The sequence below is a fragment of the Salmo salar genome, chromosome 03, assembly GCF_965601325.2.
Source record: "Salmo salar chromosome 03, fSalSal1, whole genome shotgun sequence".
NCBI lineage: Eukaryota > Metazoa > Chordata > Actinopteri > Salmoniformes > Salmonidae > Salmo > Salmo salar.
Genome location: NC_138293.1, coordinates 64,207,320 through 64,222,217, shown reverse-complemented (window position 1 = coordinate 64,222,217; position 14,898 = coordinate 64,207,320). Strand labels below are relative to the sequence as shown.

The 14,898-nt window shown below is 43.8% G+C and overlaps 1 protein-coding gene across 2 annotated transcripts in view; it reads left to right on the top strand.

Moving 5' to 3' along the window:
- Positions 1–14,898, top strand: part of ttyh3a (tweety family member 3a) — a 65,639-nt gene that overhangs the window by 11,107 nt on the left and 39,634 nt on the right. For both annotated transcript variants that reach the window (XM_014193067.3, XM_014193068.3), the window contains exon 2: positions 6,770–6,939. In XM_014193067.3, coding sequence (XP_014048542.3) covers positions 6,770–6,939 — 170 coding nt within the window. The remainder of the gene's footprint in view (positions 1–6,769; positions 6,940–14,898) is intronic.

Genomic DNA, 14,898 nt, shown 5'->3' with positions numbered 1-14,898 from the left:
TTTTCCACAACTTTGGAAGTATGCTTGGGGTCATTGTCCATTTGGAAGACCCATTTGCGACCAAGCTTTAACTTCCTGACTGATGTCTTGAGATGTTGCTTCAATATATCCACATAGTTTTCCTCCCTCATGATGCCATCTATTTAGTGAAGTGCACCAGTCCCTCCTGCAGCAAAGCACCCCCACAACATGATGCTGCCACCCCCGTGCTTCACGGTTGGGATGGTGTTCTTCGGCTTGCAAGCATCCCCCTTTCTCCTCCAAACATAACAATGGTCATTATGGCCAAACAGTTCTATTTTTGTTTCATCAGACCAGAGGACATTTCTCCAAAAAGTACAATCTTTGTCCCCATGTGCAGTTGCAAACCGTAGTCTGGCTTTTTTATGGTGGTTTTAGAGCAGTGGCTTCTTCCTTGCAGAGCGGCCTTTCAGGTTATGTCAATATAGGACTTGTTTTACTGTGGATATAGATACTTTTTTTTACCTGTTTCCTCCAGCATCTTCACAAGGTCCTTTGCTGTTGTTCTGGGATTGAGTTGCACTTTTCGCACCAAGGTATGTTCATCTCTAGGAGACAGAAGGCATCTTCTTCCTGAGTGGTATGACAGCTGCGTGGTCCTATGGTGTTCATACTTGCGTACTATTGTTTGTACAGATGAACGTAGTACCTTCAGGCATTTGGAAATTGCTCCCAAGGATGAACCAGACTTGTGGAGGTCTACAATTTCTTTTCTAAGATCTTGGCTGATTTCTTTTGATTTTCCCATGATGTCAAGCAACAAGGCATTGAGTTTGAAGGTAGGCCTTGAAATACATCCACAGGTACACCTCCAATTGACTCAAATGATGTCAATTAGCCTATCAGAAACTTCTAAAGCAATGACATCCTTTTCTGGAATTTTCCAAGCTGTTTAAAGGCACAGTCAACTTAGTGTATGTAAACTTCTGACCCACTGAAATGGTGATACAGTGAATTATAAGTGAAATAATCTGTCTGTAAACAATTGTTGGAAAAATGACTTGTGTCATGCACAAAGTAGATGTCCTAACCGACTTGCCAAAACTATAGTTTGTTAATAAGAAATGTGTGGAGTGGTTGAAAAACGAGTTTTAATGACTCCGACCTAAGTGTATGTATATGTGTGTATATATATACACACACACACACCCTCCCTCCGTAGGAAATAATATAAATACTACAATTGGCATGATCATTTAAGTTGACATTGCACATTGGGTGGACCGACGGCCATCTTTGTGGCACTAATTAGAAGTTAAAATTACAATTCACTTAAAATGTCAAAGGTGTTGCAGTGGTCTGAAGGGATAGGGCCATTCTATTAATTATATTTCTACGATTGAAATGACACCCACCTTGTATTCAAGAGCATGTTGTCAGTAATCACACCTTTTATTCTGATATCCAATGTCTTAATGATGACAGACAGTCATCCACTTTTCTTAATTGGTGCTTTATAGATAGAAACGTTTTGGCAATAGTGAGAAACGAATGAAGATGGCTGTCTGACAAATTCCTTCACGTTAGAAGGCCAGCATAGTGGTGGGTTGTCAAGAGGCAGCTTTTGTAAGTTGTGGACCAGAGCCAAGGTTTTGCGAGGTGGAAGAAGAGAGGCAAGTCTATTGCCATTGTGATGGATGGGACTGGAGCTGGGTTTGTTTGGGTGTGGGCAGACTGGGGTGAGGAGAGTAGACAGGGCCAGCATGGTTTCAGACTCCTACCTGGGTCAGAGAACCAGGAGAGAGGCCAGGCTAGCCTGAGGAGTGGGAAAATATATAGATTTAGGCCATATTTGGCCAGAAATGCCTTTTTTTTTTAAAGTAGGTTTCTTTGGTTAGGGCAAGTATGTTGACATCCACACTGCCAATAGCACAGTGAGATAGATGTACGAGAGAACCGATTTTTATGTACCTGGTGTGGTGGAGTGTTTGCACATTAGCCAAAAATGAAATTGTATTTATCCATTTACTTTGTCTTTACATAATGTCATCTAATGATGTGCCTTGATGTACAGGAAGTGGAAAAGGGCAACAGGATGATAATCTGTTATGTCAGCTTGTTCACCTGGTGTGACACAAGACTCCTAGCTGTTACAGGAAACGGGCTGTTTGTCACTGCATCCATCTGCATATGTTCATCAAGCAGTTCATTTTGGATGTGGGGAATTTGACCTGGAAGTGAAACCTGATTGTAAAGGACAAAGTGGACAGTTAAGTCTGCACATGTTACTTTCTCTCTTCCCTTCTTGTCTTGTGATTTGGGTCTACTATTCTTTCATGGCAATGTGTCTAATTCAAAGCCATGCTTAAGTGCCCTTTAATTGAACACATATGGACCACGATTTGCTCTTTTGACTACCGGTATGTGTAAAACGGAACTCCCATTCCTGAAATTTGAATCGCAACATAAAACAAGGACTATTTCCTTTTCTTGACAATGGGGAGTGAAAATGAAAGAAATCATGACTAAAAGGTATAGAATGACACTTAAATTGAAGGTCATTATTAGTCAGCATTGAATTCCCATCGTCTTGGATCAGAAGCTGGGAAGATGAGAAGGGGTTGAAACAATGCCAGCATCCTGTTCACAGGATGGTACGGCTCCTCTCCAGCCCCTTTGAACTTCACTTAGTCAGACAGTGACATTGACTATTTTCCATTTATTTAACCACTCACTGTATGAATTTTCTGTACTTGCATTTCAGCATATGTAGTATTTGAAAATGTTTGCGCAGTGTATCCATGAAGTAGTGGTATAATATCACTAGGTAACAAGATGGCTGCCCAGGAGATGGCGCTCAGTGAGATACTGTAATTTGACTTCAGATTTTGTTTCTTCCGGGTGTGGAAACCGTCTCAATAAAGCGCTTCAATGGAGAGGCCTCTATTCACCAAGAGCCCAGGGGCAGCCCATTAGGCTGATCTTACTGAAAAATGCATCTGTTTAAAGAACCAGTGCTGGTATCTTCCTGTTTAATATATCCGACTACTAGGGGAAGAGAAACTGTCTGGATCGTAATCTGTGTAAATTCAATGAACTCCCAACCTGTATTCCCCCACAGGAATACAAACACGAGCGAGAGGCCTGTGTGAACTACATATGAAGTGCCTGCCCTCTCCCTGTGTGCTGCAGGCTGAAGTATGGGACTGGTGCTGGACCTAGAGTACTCAGCAATAGACCCGTTTCTCTAGCACAGTACTTAACATGTCATCAGGCCGTGAGATGCATTTGATAATAGGTGTTATGCTGGTTCTGTTTGATCATATTTAGCCTAAACTGGTTCACTTAAGCTATTCAGTTTGTTAGTTCACTCACTGACATGCCTTTTCATTACTCTTCACCTCTTTCTTTCTCTTTTCTTTCTTTTTCTCTCTCAATTCAGTTCAAGGGGTTTCATTGGCATAGGAAACATATGTTAACATTGCCATAGCAAGTGAAGTAGATAATATACAAAAGTGAAATAAACAATTAAAATGAACAGTAAACATTACACTCACCGAAGTTCCAAAAGAATAAAGACATTACAAATGTCATACTATTTATATATACAGTGTTGTAATGATGTACAAATGGTAAAAGTACAAAAGGGAAAATAAATCACTCACTCACTCACATTCACCCTAAGACTTCCAAGGTTCAGCAGATGGGTGCCTTTTCACATCAAAGCTCTATATCGTAAGATCTGATCCCAGACCATATCACATCTACCTTGCAGCCCAGCCAGGACTTTACATCAGTATTGAACCCACTTTCTTATCATTTTCATCCACATTACCTGTAGGTGAATAAAGTGTCCTACTCCTACATACATTGTCTTGCTGATATGATTTTACACTCCAAGTTGAGAAGGCTACACTGCCAATAGAGAAGACAAACTCTTGCTATTCTTTCAACATTAGGCTAAACCAGGGGAGCAGTCATATCTTAATTGATACGGGCCATGCTCCCAGCTTGGCTTGTTTTAGCTGCATTCCTGCTCAGTTGCAGCTTTCTGTTTCCCGTTCACTTTTGCCTTTTAAACCAGTTGGCAGTTTCCACATAGTCCCTTGTTCTCTTTTCCCTATTCTGAAATGAGGCTATGTGAGAGAGATTCATTTGCCACTATAGCACACTCCAAATCATGTCTTAATGATTGATTCATGCTTTATAAAGCTCATAACTAGCTCTGCCCAGTTGATTACACTGATCAAATCTAACTTTATTTGTCACATGCTTCGGAAACAACAGTGAAATGCTTACATACAGGTCCTTGCCAACAATGCAGAGAAAGAAAAAAAGAGATTTATAGAAAAACTTGGCCGTATACACGGGATGAATGTGTAGGGGTACGATGCAATTGAGGTAGATATGTACATATACGTATGGGTAAAGTGACTAGGCTTCCGGATAGATAATAAACAGTAACCCGACACTCATTTAACACCATCCAAAAGAATTTGTTCATTTAAGCAACAAGGCACAGGGGGTGGTATATGGCCAATATACCACGGCTAATGCCAGTTCTTGGCACGACACAACGTGGAGTGCCTGTCAATCAGCTATCAGCCAATCAGCATTCAGGGCTCAAACCACCCAGTTTATAAAAACAGATAGTTACCAACTTCTGCATATATCCTTTTTCATTTAAAGATTGTTTAGAAAACAAATAATTACAATCTTTACTTGGCAAACAGTTCGCAGTATAAAGTCTATTTTGTTTTTCCTGTGCAAGAATTAATCCCTTATTGCCTGAGATGGGCTCGATAAGTAAATGCATCTAAATATCATTGAAGTCAAGAAGTCTTAATGGATTTACTTCGGAGCCTTCATTTCCCTTTATCTACTGTTCCATTTTAGGGAGAATGCTTTGTTTTTTTGTTCGCTTTTCACTGTCCGCACGCATGAGCAGAAGACTGAAGCCCAGGCAGCGCCTAAAATTAGATCCTTATTTAGCATTTGCTCAAAGGAGCTGGGCTGTCTTGCATTTTGGAAATCATTTCCTATCTCAAAGGAGCTCAGAGCAGCTGTTGTTGAGGGAACGTGCGGTAATACTGGATTCATTCTCATTTAAGGCGTTACAACAACAGGAAAAGGTGGAGAAGAACAATCACCTAAAAGACCATTTCCTATGCACATTTGTTCTCAACTTGATATCCATGAGGTAGTGAAGCCAAATAATTACCACTGCTATCTGGGCATTTTAATCATATACAGTATTGCAATGGGCAAATCACTGCAAATGTACATCTGACAGCAGTAAAGAGCGATTGAGCGGTGCGAAACCCAAACAGTGGCCTTCCCCTCAGTCACCCCAGGGCCCTGGTCACTCAAGACTTTGTCTGGAGTGGAGTGACAGTCATTCTTCTATTTTCCCTCTGCTGGAGAAGTCGCCTCACACGAACCCTGACTCTCTTTTCCCCACTTCCTATAAAGTCACAAGCTCTCTGGTCTGGCCTGAGCCAACACAATGCTCTCTCCAGCACCCCGTTCTGTATGCCCACACAGAGTAGGTGAGACATACTTTGCACGCATTGAAAGGGAAAGATGGCAGCTTGTGAGCGTCCAAAGATTCCAGTCATTTTGAAGTGCTCACATGGAAACAGGAGTTCACTGGGTCCACAAAAATCAAGTTATTTGATATCAAGCCCAAATTTCATACAGGATATATCCATTACGATGAATCATAAGACTGAAGGTACTGTACAGCAGACAGATTGGGAGCATAATATGCTTTACAGTAGCTTCTGTTTTTATGATTCATCGTAATGGATATATCCTCTATGAAATTTGGGCTTGATTTGAAATAATTGTGGCCTTCCCCTGTATTATGAGAACTGGCTTTAAGTGAAACTTCAAAATGAGGCCAGGGAAACACACAGATTATTCATATGTTATGACGTTAGAGACTAAGATTCTAAGGTTTCTATGTGTTTCAGTAGGCTTTATCAGAGTATGCGTCTTTTATGGTGGTGTGTTTGTGCTTGTTCATGATGGGGGGTTTTAATGAGGCTTGAGGTTTTTCTCCTTTGCCTTCTACGTTATTCTCAAAGTTATGAAGATAAGCCTTAATTACATGTGATCTGGTGTAAATGAGCTATGACGAGCCAAAGGGCATAGCTAATAATCAGAGAGACCATCTCATTACCATGTGATTCCTCTGGGTGGTCAGAGTGTATATCTCCTTTAGTAGCTTCTCATTCCTTGCAGACTGGATGTGCAAGATAGCCTAGCGGTTAGAGCGTTGGGCCAGTAACCAAAAGGTTGCTGGTTTGAAGCCCCGAGCCGGCGTTGTGGAAAAATCCGCCCTTCTGCCCTTGAGCAAGGCAGTTAACCCCCAACAACAACTGCTCCCCGGTGGCTGATGACATGGACGCCGATTAAGGCAGCCCCCGCACACCTCTCTGATTCAGAGGGGTTGCGTTAAATGCGGAAGAAACATTTCGGTTGAATGCATTGTTGTGCAACTATCCCCTTTCCCCCAATATCATTCCAACGGGCAGCAGTAAAAAAAAATGCATTTGTCTAAATTAGACAATATTGTTCTAGGACCACAAAATGGATCCTGTATCTCTACAAAATCTCTCTGAAAGCTTTCCCCAGCGTGTGTGTGTGTGTGTGTGTGTGTGTGTGTGTGTGTGTGTGTGTGTGTGTGTGTGTGTGTGTGTGTGTGTGTGTGTGTGTGTGTGTGTAATAACCACAAAGCTTTCCGTTGCTATTATTCATTATGTGTGTGAGATGACGTCTCATCGTCCTCTTGTTCCCCCCTCAGTCCATCCTGCTGCTGGGAGGCGTGGCTCTAGCCTGCCTGGCCCTGGACCTCCTCTTCCTGCTCTTCTACTCCTTCTGGCTGTGCTGCCGGCGGAAGAAGAGCGAGGAGCAGCCCAACGCCGACTGCTGCTGCACCGCCTGGTGTGTCATCATCGCCACGCTCGTCTGCAGGTGAGTCCCACGTGGAAAGACGTAAGGCTCTGATCACTCAACAGACCATTGGTTCACTGCCCAAAATACAGGCCTAGCTGTAATGAGGTGGGCCATCTCTAATTTTAACATGTAAAGCCTGGGACTGCAGACGACAATGCAAGGATAAGCAATGTTCGCCATCACCCCTTAACCTCCTCGATTGGCCCTGTAGTGCACAGACATAAATACGCGTGTTCCATGCATGATGGAGCAGTTTGTGCCTTTTTAATCTCCTCTTTGATGCCTTTGTTATCTAACACATTGCCAACAGTCTTCCTCTGAGGTGAGTGATCACCTCCCATGGTGTCATACATGTCTGGCTTTAAGACCTCATGCCTAGTCTGCCGGAGGGAATTTGTTAGGGGTTTAACGGTACGTGTATTCGTACCGAACCATTCGGTACAGGGACCTCGGTTCGGTCCATACTGTGAACCCGAATGAATACATAAAAGATATTTACAGCCCAAAATAAAAACACGAGACCTATGTCTCTTGAGTACATTTCAGGCTATTCTGTTAAAACAGCTAGAGCCTTTGCGTACATTTTTATCAACATTTTAATATCAAACTGTACTTTTGTGAGGCTCAGAAGTTAATTTTGTATGATGGCGAGTGGTGGGATTGATTTAACCAGAATTGGAGGATCTTCATTCATCGTTTAAATCTCCAGTTTGGGAACATTTTGGCTTCCCAGTAGATTACAACGCCGATGGACAGAGAGTTGTGGATAAATGCTTAACAGTATGTCGTTCCGCTCTAGGAGAATAGCCTATGCAACAACAACATCGTCTCCCCTCTGCATTCATGCATTCTTTGGCAGCTGATTCTGACCTGGCCAAAGAAATTCCAAGAGCGATTGGGAGACTTTTTTTATTTTTTACTGTCTTCGGTTTATAGCCGCGACCATTCACGGTGGTTGAGAATGGGGGGGTTTCAGCCCCTCGTAAAAGTGCTCGAGCAACTATCATGGTGCGTTCATAAGCAAGAGGGAAGGGTACATTTTATATATACGACTGGGAAAAATCCACTTGAATGGCCCTCCAACAGGCAAATTCCCACCTCTCACATAGTTCGAAACGCAGCATCATAGTGGAAACTTGAGAGGCCCAACATAACAATTCTGTCACAACAGACAATGCTAGGAACATTGTGAATGCTGAACATTGTGAATAGCATTTAATTTTCCCGCTGTACCGAAACCAAACTGAAACGTGACTCCAAAACCGAAATGCGTACCGAACCGTGGGTTTGGTGAACCGTTACACCCCTAGAATTTATGGATAGTTTACTCTGCCGGAGGCTGAGCTCTAAGGAGAGCAGAGCTGTGACCTGTCTCCTAACTCATAATGGACACAGGAGGTATTTGACACACACTGTCTGATGCCGCTTTTATTGTTGTTTACACCTCTCCCCTTCTGAACTGATACAAGAGCAGACCTTCATTTGACATTGGACTTCACAAACCATGAGTTGCATGCTGTAGTCTGGGGATGACCGACAGGACCCCCACAATTCTTCTAAACTTTGACCCGTAAACTTAATCCCGTTGAGAAATGATTCTGTTTTTGTGTAGGCAAACAATTTCTCTGCAGTGGAAGGGATGTAGTGTTTAAGTTTGGTAGAGTGTAGCATCTGAAAGCTGCTGGTTTAGTGTCTAACTACTGTGGTGAGATGGTTGTATTTTTAGAACTAATCTTCCGCTTACTTCATTGGAGCTCTCAATTGGAAGGTAGGCTACTTGGGCGCTTGCTGCTTGGTGTTAACCCCTTCCTCGTCTGGTGTTCGCATTTTTTAAACAATCTAGCGTCTGCTCAAGCAGAGAATGTGAGGTGCACAGGGTTAAAAGGCTTGACACCACAAATCCCTCTACTAGATACTTTCTGCAGTCTGCCTCAATTTAAATCGTCCTCAGTCACTGCTACTTTTTTGTATCTAGGCTATTAGCTTTCCTTTCTTAGTCTAGGTTATCTAACTACTTACAGTTGAAGTTGGAAGTTTACATACACTTAGGTTGGGGTCATTAACTTATTTTTCAACCACTTCACAAATTTCTTGTTAACAAACTATAGTTTTGGCAAGCCGGTTAGGACATCTACTTTGTGCATGACACAAGTCATTTTTCCAACAATTGTTTACAGACAGATTATTTCACTTATAATTCACTATCACAATTCCAGTGGGTCAGAAGTTTACATACACTAAGTTGACTGTGCCTTTAAACATCTTGGAAAATTCCAGAAAATGATGTCATGGCTTTAGAAGCTTCTGATATGCTAATTGACATCATTTGAGTCAATTGGAGGTGTACCTGTGGATGTATTTCAAGGCCCACCTTCAAACTCAGTGCCTCTTTGCTTGACATCATGGGAAAATCAAAAGAAATCAGCCAAGACCTCAGAAAAAAATTTGTAGATCTCCACAAGTCTGGTTCATCCTTGGGAGCAATTTCCAAACGCCTGAAGGTACCACGTTCATCTGTACAAACAATAGTACGCAAGTATAAACACCATGGGACCATGCAGCCATCATACCGCTCAGGAAGGAGACGTGTTCTGTCTCCTAGAGATGAACGTACTTTGGTGCGAAAAGTGCAAATCAATCCCAGAACAACAGCAAAGGACCTTGTGAAGATGCTGGAGGAAACGGGTACAAAAGTATCTATATCCACAGTAAAACGAGTCATATATCGACATAATCTGAAAGGCCGCTCAGCAAGGAAGAAGCCACTGTTCCAAAACCTCCATAAAAAAGCCAGACTACGGTTTGCAACTGCACATGGGGACAAAGATCGCCTACAAACCTGACTGTTACACCAGCTTTGTCAGCTTGTGGAAGGCTACTTGAAACATTTGTCCCAAGTTAAACAATTTAAAGGCAATGGTACCAAGTACTAATTGAGTGTATGTAAACTTCTGATCCACTGGGAATGTAAAAGCTGAAATAAATAATTCTTTCTACTATTATTTTGACATTTCACAAACTTAAAATAAAGTGGTGATCTTAACTGACCTAAGACAGGGAATTATTACTAGGATTAAATGTCAGGAATTGTGAAAAACTGAGTTTAAATGTATTGGCTAAGGTGTATGTAAACTTCCGACTTCACCTGTATGTGGATTAATTCTAGTGGGAGTGGTATTGATTTGTTTAAAGCTGTTGAAGTGGTTGTTGTCTGACTGAGAGATGCTATTATGAAGATGAGGCCATATGGATTATATTTAGAGAGTAAGTTGATGCCACAGAACACTGCAAAAGTGGAATGAGGACGTTGGAGAGGCATTGTTGTGCCATGTAATCTTCTGTGTGATTATGAACAGTGAAGAGTGTTACACAGAATGCATTTTTTGTGGTCAGGTGATGGGTCTCAGCTGTTGAACGGTTATTTATTTTATTAAACCCCTTATTTAACTAGGTAGGTCAGCTGTTGAACGGCTCTAGACTGAACCACAACTTGTTTTAATGGCCATCCATATTTAGGCTTTAGTTTGCATCATTGGTGTTTGCAAGTTGCTGCGCTGCACTGCAGTCAAAATTGCCATAGAATCTTGCCAGTTTTCAGCGTCTCTGTGTGAAATGTTGGTTCCTTACCAAACACCATGCCAACGTCCCTATGCTCTGAGGTAGACATGATGGCCGTGAGCTTGTGAGGCCTCGTCTCTGCAGGTAGTCCTCAAGCAATGTACTGGAAAGTAATGAGAAGGTTAGGAAAACAAAGGATTTCCCACATTCAAACTGAAATCATGCGACAAATGAGCGCCCACCGTAGTTTCCATGGCAACATTCTCTCAGAAGCCAACTCGGGACACAGGAGAAGACCCAGAGGGCTGGCTCCGGGCAGGCAGAGGGCTGGCTCCGGGCAGGCAGAGGGCTGGCTCCGGGCAGGCAGAGGGCTGGCTCCGGGCAGGCAGAGGGCTGGCTCCGGGCAGGCAGAGGGCTGGCTCCGGGCAGGCAGAGGGCTGGCTCCGGGCAGGCAGAGGGCTGGCTCCGGGCAGGCAGAGGGCTGGCTCCGGGCAGGCAGAGGGCTGGCTCCGGGACTCTGGTGGTTTAGAGTTAGAACCCTTTGAATGACAATAAAATGGTGGTGTATTTTCTAGAAGTAGGCTACCCCAAAAGTTCAGCAGAAGTGTAAAAATTGCAGAGCTAATCACACTAGATGGCCTGCTATACTGGACAAAATGTAAACACAACATGTAAAATGTTGGTCCCATGTTTCATGAGCTGAAATACAAGATCCCAGACATTTTCCATACACACAAAAATCTTATTTCTCTCAAATATTGTGCACAAATTTGTGTGCATCCCTGTTGGTAAGCATTTCTTCTGCCATATCAAGAAGCTGATTTAAATAGCATGATCATTATACAGGTGCACCTTGTGCTGGGGACAATAAAAGACCACTCTAAAGTGTGCAGTTTTGTCACACAACACAATGCCACAGAAGTCTCAAGTTTTGAGGGAGCATGCAATTGGCAGGAATGTCCAACGGTGCTGTTGCCAGAGAATTGAATGTTAATTTCTCTACCATAAGCCGCCTCCAACAACGTTTTATAGAATTTGTCAGTACCGTGCTGAGGAGTATTTATGTCTGTAATAAAGCCCTTTTGTGGGGAAAAACTCATTCTGATTGGCTGAGCATGGCTCCCACGACTGCGCCCCTGCCCAGTCATGTGAAATCTTTGTTATTTATTTCAATTGACTGTTTTCCGACTATGAACTGTAAGTAAGTAAAATCTTTGAAATGTTGCCTGTTTTTATATTTTTGTACAGTATACTTCAGTGGGATGGCAAAGTATCACATTGGGGTAAATGCTAAGGACGATATACCCTTTCACTATCAAAGAGTAGCTCTGTGTCTAGTATAGTGGGAAACCAGACCAAACTGTTGTCTGTTTCTGAGTCCTTCCTTCCGGAGTCCCTCCCAACCAATGATTTACACGGCTGTCTGGAATAACCACAGGCGAGTCCACCACAGTCACACAGACAAGCTTTGGAATCCCTATGTCTCACAAAGGGTCATGTTCTGAGTGGCAGTGACAGATAAGTGAATGAACAGTGCTGTCTGTCAAAATAATGGACCTAGAATTCTTAGAAAAACCTTCCTTTACGATTATGCAGCCCCTTTGTGAGTGATCTCTTAAGACAAACTATTGGCCAGAATGGCCACTCTGTAGTGTCTGGGGCACAGCCCAGTATTTCTGACTGATGAAAGGTTGTTGGTCTTACATTTACATTTACATTTAAGTCATTTAGCAGACGCTCTTATCCAGAGCGACTTACAAAATGGTGCATTCACCTTATGATATCCAGTGGAACAACCACTTTACAATAGTGCATCTAAATATTTTAAGGGGGGGGGGGGGGTTAGAAGGATTACTTTATCCTATCCTAGGTATTCCTTAAAGAGGTGGGGTTTCAGGTGTCTCCGGAAGGTGGTGATTGACTCCGCTGTCCTGGCGTCGTGAGGGAGCTTGTTCCACCATTGGGGTGCCAGAGCAGCGAACAGTTTTGACTGGGCTGAGCGGGAACTGTGCTTCCTCAGAGGTAGGGGGGCCAGCAGGCCAGAGGTGGATGAACGCAGTGCCCTTGTTTGGGTGTAGGGCCTGATCAGAGCCTGAAGGTATGGAGGTGCCGTTCCCTTCACAGCTCCGTAGGCAATCACCATGGTCTTGTAGCGGATGCGAGCTTCAACTGGAAGCCAGTGGAGAGAGCGGAGGAGCCTTAAAGGGAGTCTTCTCAGTCTCCCTCCATCCGTCTGTGGGATAGGCTCTTCCCAGCCAACTGTTTCAAGGCGCTGTGACCCAGATGGAGAATGGTACCTCTCCCTGAACTGTAATTGCATCTCTGGCTGAATCTGAATGATGGATATCTGTCCTCCCTGAACCCCCAGTGAGTAATGACCGTCTGTACCTGCTGCTGCCTTAACAGGGAGCTTCTGGAGTCTCTCTGCCCACCTCTCTGGCCCTGGCCCTCCTGTGAGAACGAATCCATCCACATGATGCAAGTCTCTGCTAGCCCAGGCAGCTGAAAATATTTCTTCCCGGCTGTGGGAGTCTTATCGACTCCCATCTATGCTTGTAGGGGGAGAGATTCATCAAACTCTCTTCGCCCTACCCTCCTTTCACAGGCTATGAGAGGGTCTCTCCCCATTGGGAAGGAGCACAACCCATAATAAGCAGCGGAGGTATCATGAATTGAGCAAGACTACTCTCTGTGCTTAATGCTATTGTGTAATTCATGTGGTCTGTGCAAGGGAGGGGCCCGGTTAATCGAACGGACGTTAGTATTTGGTTATTTGTGAGTGTACATTTTTTGTTGCAAAAATGTGTAGGCCTATTTTAACATTGAAAAGCCTTTGTCTGAATGAACTAAAATGATCCATAATGTGACATTACTATATACAAGTAAATACCTTGACATTCTTCATTTAATAAAACAACAAACTTTTTAATATAGTTTTTATGATGTGCGCCCCATAAAAAGAGAGACACTGGTAGCCTTCACACATTTCACGCGTGTAAATCGGTAGGCGATGTGAACAAAACCTTTAAACAGGTCAACATTCACAAAGCCGCTGGGCCAGACGGATTACCAGGACATGTACTCAAAGCATGCGCGGGTCAAGTGTCACTGACATTTTCAACCTCTCCCTGACTGAGTCTGTAACACCTACATGTTTCAAACAAACCACCATAGTCCCTGTGTGCAAGGAAGCGAAGGTAACCTGCCTAAATGACTACCGCCCCGTGGGACTCACGTCTGTAGCCATAAAGTGCTTTGAAAGGCTGGTCATGGCTCACATCAACAACATCCTCCCGGACACACTAGACCCACTCCAATTTGCCTACCGCACCAACAGATCCACACATGACAAAATCTCAATCGCACTCCACACTGCCCTTTCACCTGGACAAAAGGAACACCTTTGTCAGAATGCTGTTCATTGACTACAGCTCAGCGTTCAACAGCATAGTGCCCACAAAGCTCATCACTAAGCTAAGGACTCTGGAACTAAACACCTCCCTCTGCAACTGGATCCTGGACTTCCTAACGGGCCGCCCCCCAGGTGGTAAGAGTAGGCCACAACACGTCTGCCACGCTGATCCTTAACACTGGGGCCCCTCAGGAGTGTGTACTTAGTCCCCTCCTGTATTCCCTGTTCACCCACGACTGCGTGGCCAAACACGACTCCAACACCATCATTAAGTTTGCTTGGTGTCCACATCACCAACGAACTATCATGGTCCAAACATACCAAGACAGTTGTGAAGAGGGCACGACAATACCTTTTCCCCCTCAAGAGACTGAAAAGATTTGGCATGGGTCCCCAGATCCTCAAATGGTTCTACAGCTGCACCATTGAGAGCATCCTGACCGGTTGCATCACCGCCTGGTATGGCAACTGCTCGGCATCTGACCGTATGGCACTACAGAGGGTAGAGCGAACGGCCCAGTACAACACTGGGGCCAAGGTTCCTGCCATCCAGGACCTATATAATAGGCGGTGTCAGAGGAAAGCCCATAAAATTGTCAGACTCCAGTCACCCAAGTTATAGACTGTTTTCTGTGCTACCGCACGGCAAGCGGTGCCGGAGCGCCAAGTCTAGGACCAAAAGGCTCCTCAACAGCTTCTACCCCCAAGCCATAAGACTGCTGAACAATTCATAAAATCGCCACCGGACTATTTACATTGACCCCCCCCCCCCCCCCCCCCCACCATGTACACTGCTGCTACTCGCTGTTTGTTTGTTACCTATGCATAGTCACTTTGCCCCCACCTACATGTACAGATTACCTCAACTAGCCTGTACCCCTGCACACTGACTCGGTACCGGTGTATACAGCCTTGTTATTCTTATTGTGTTACTTTTTATTTTAGTCTACTTGGTAAATATTTTCTTTGTCTTAAACTGCACTGTTGGTTAAGGGCTTGTAAGTAAG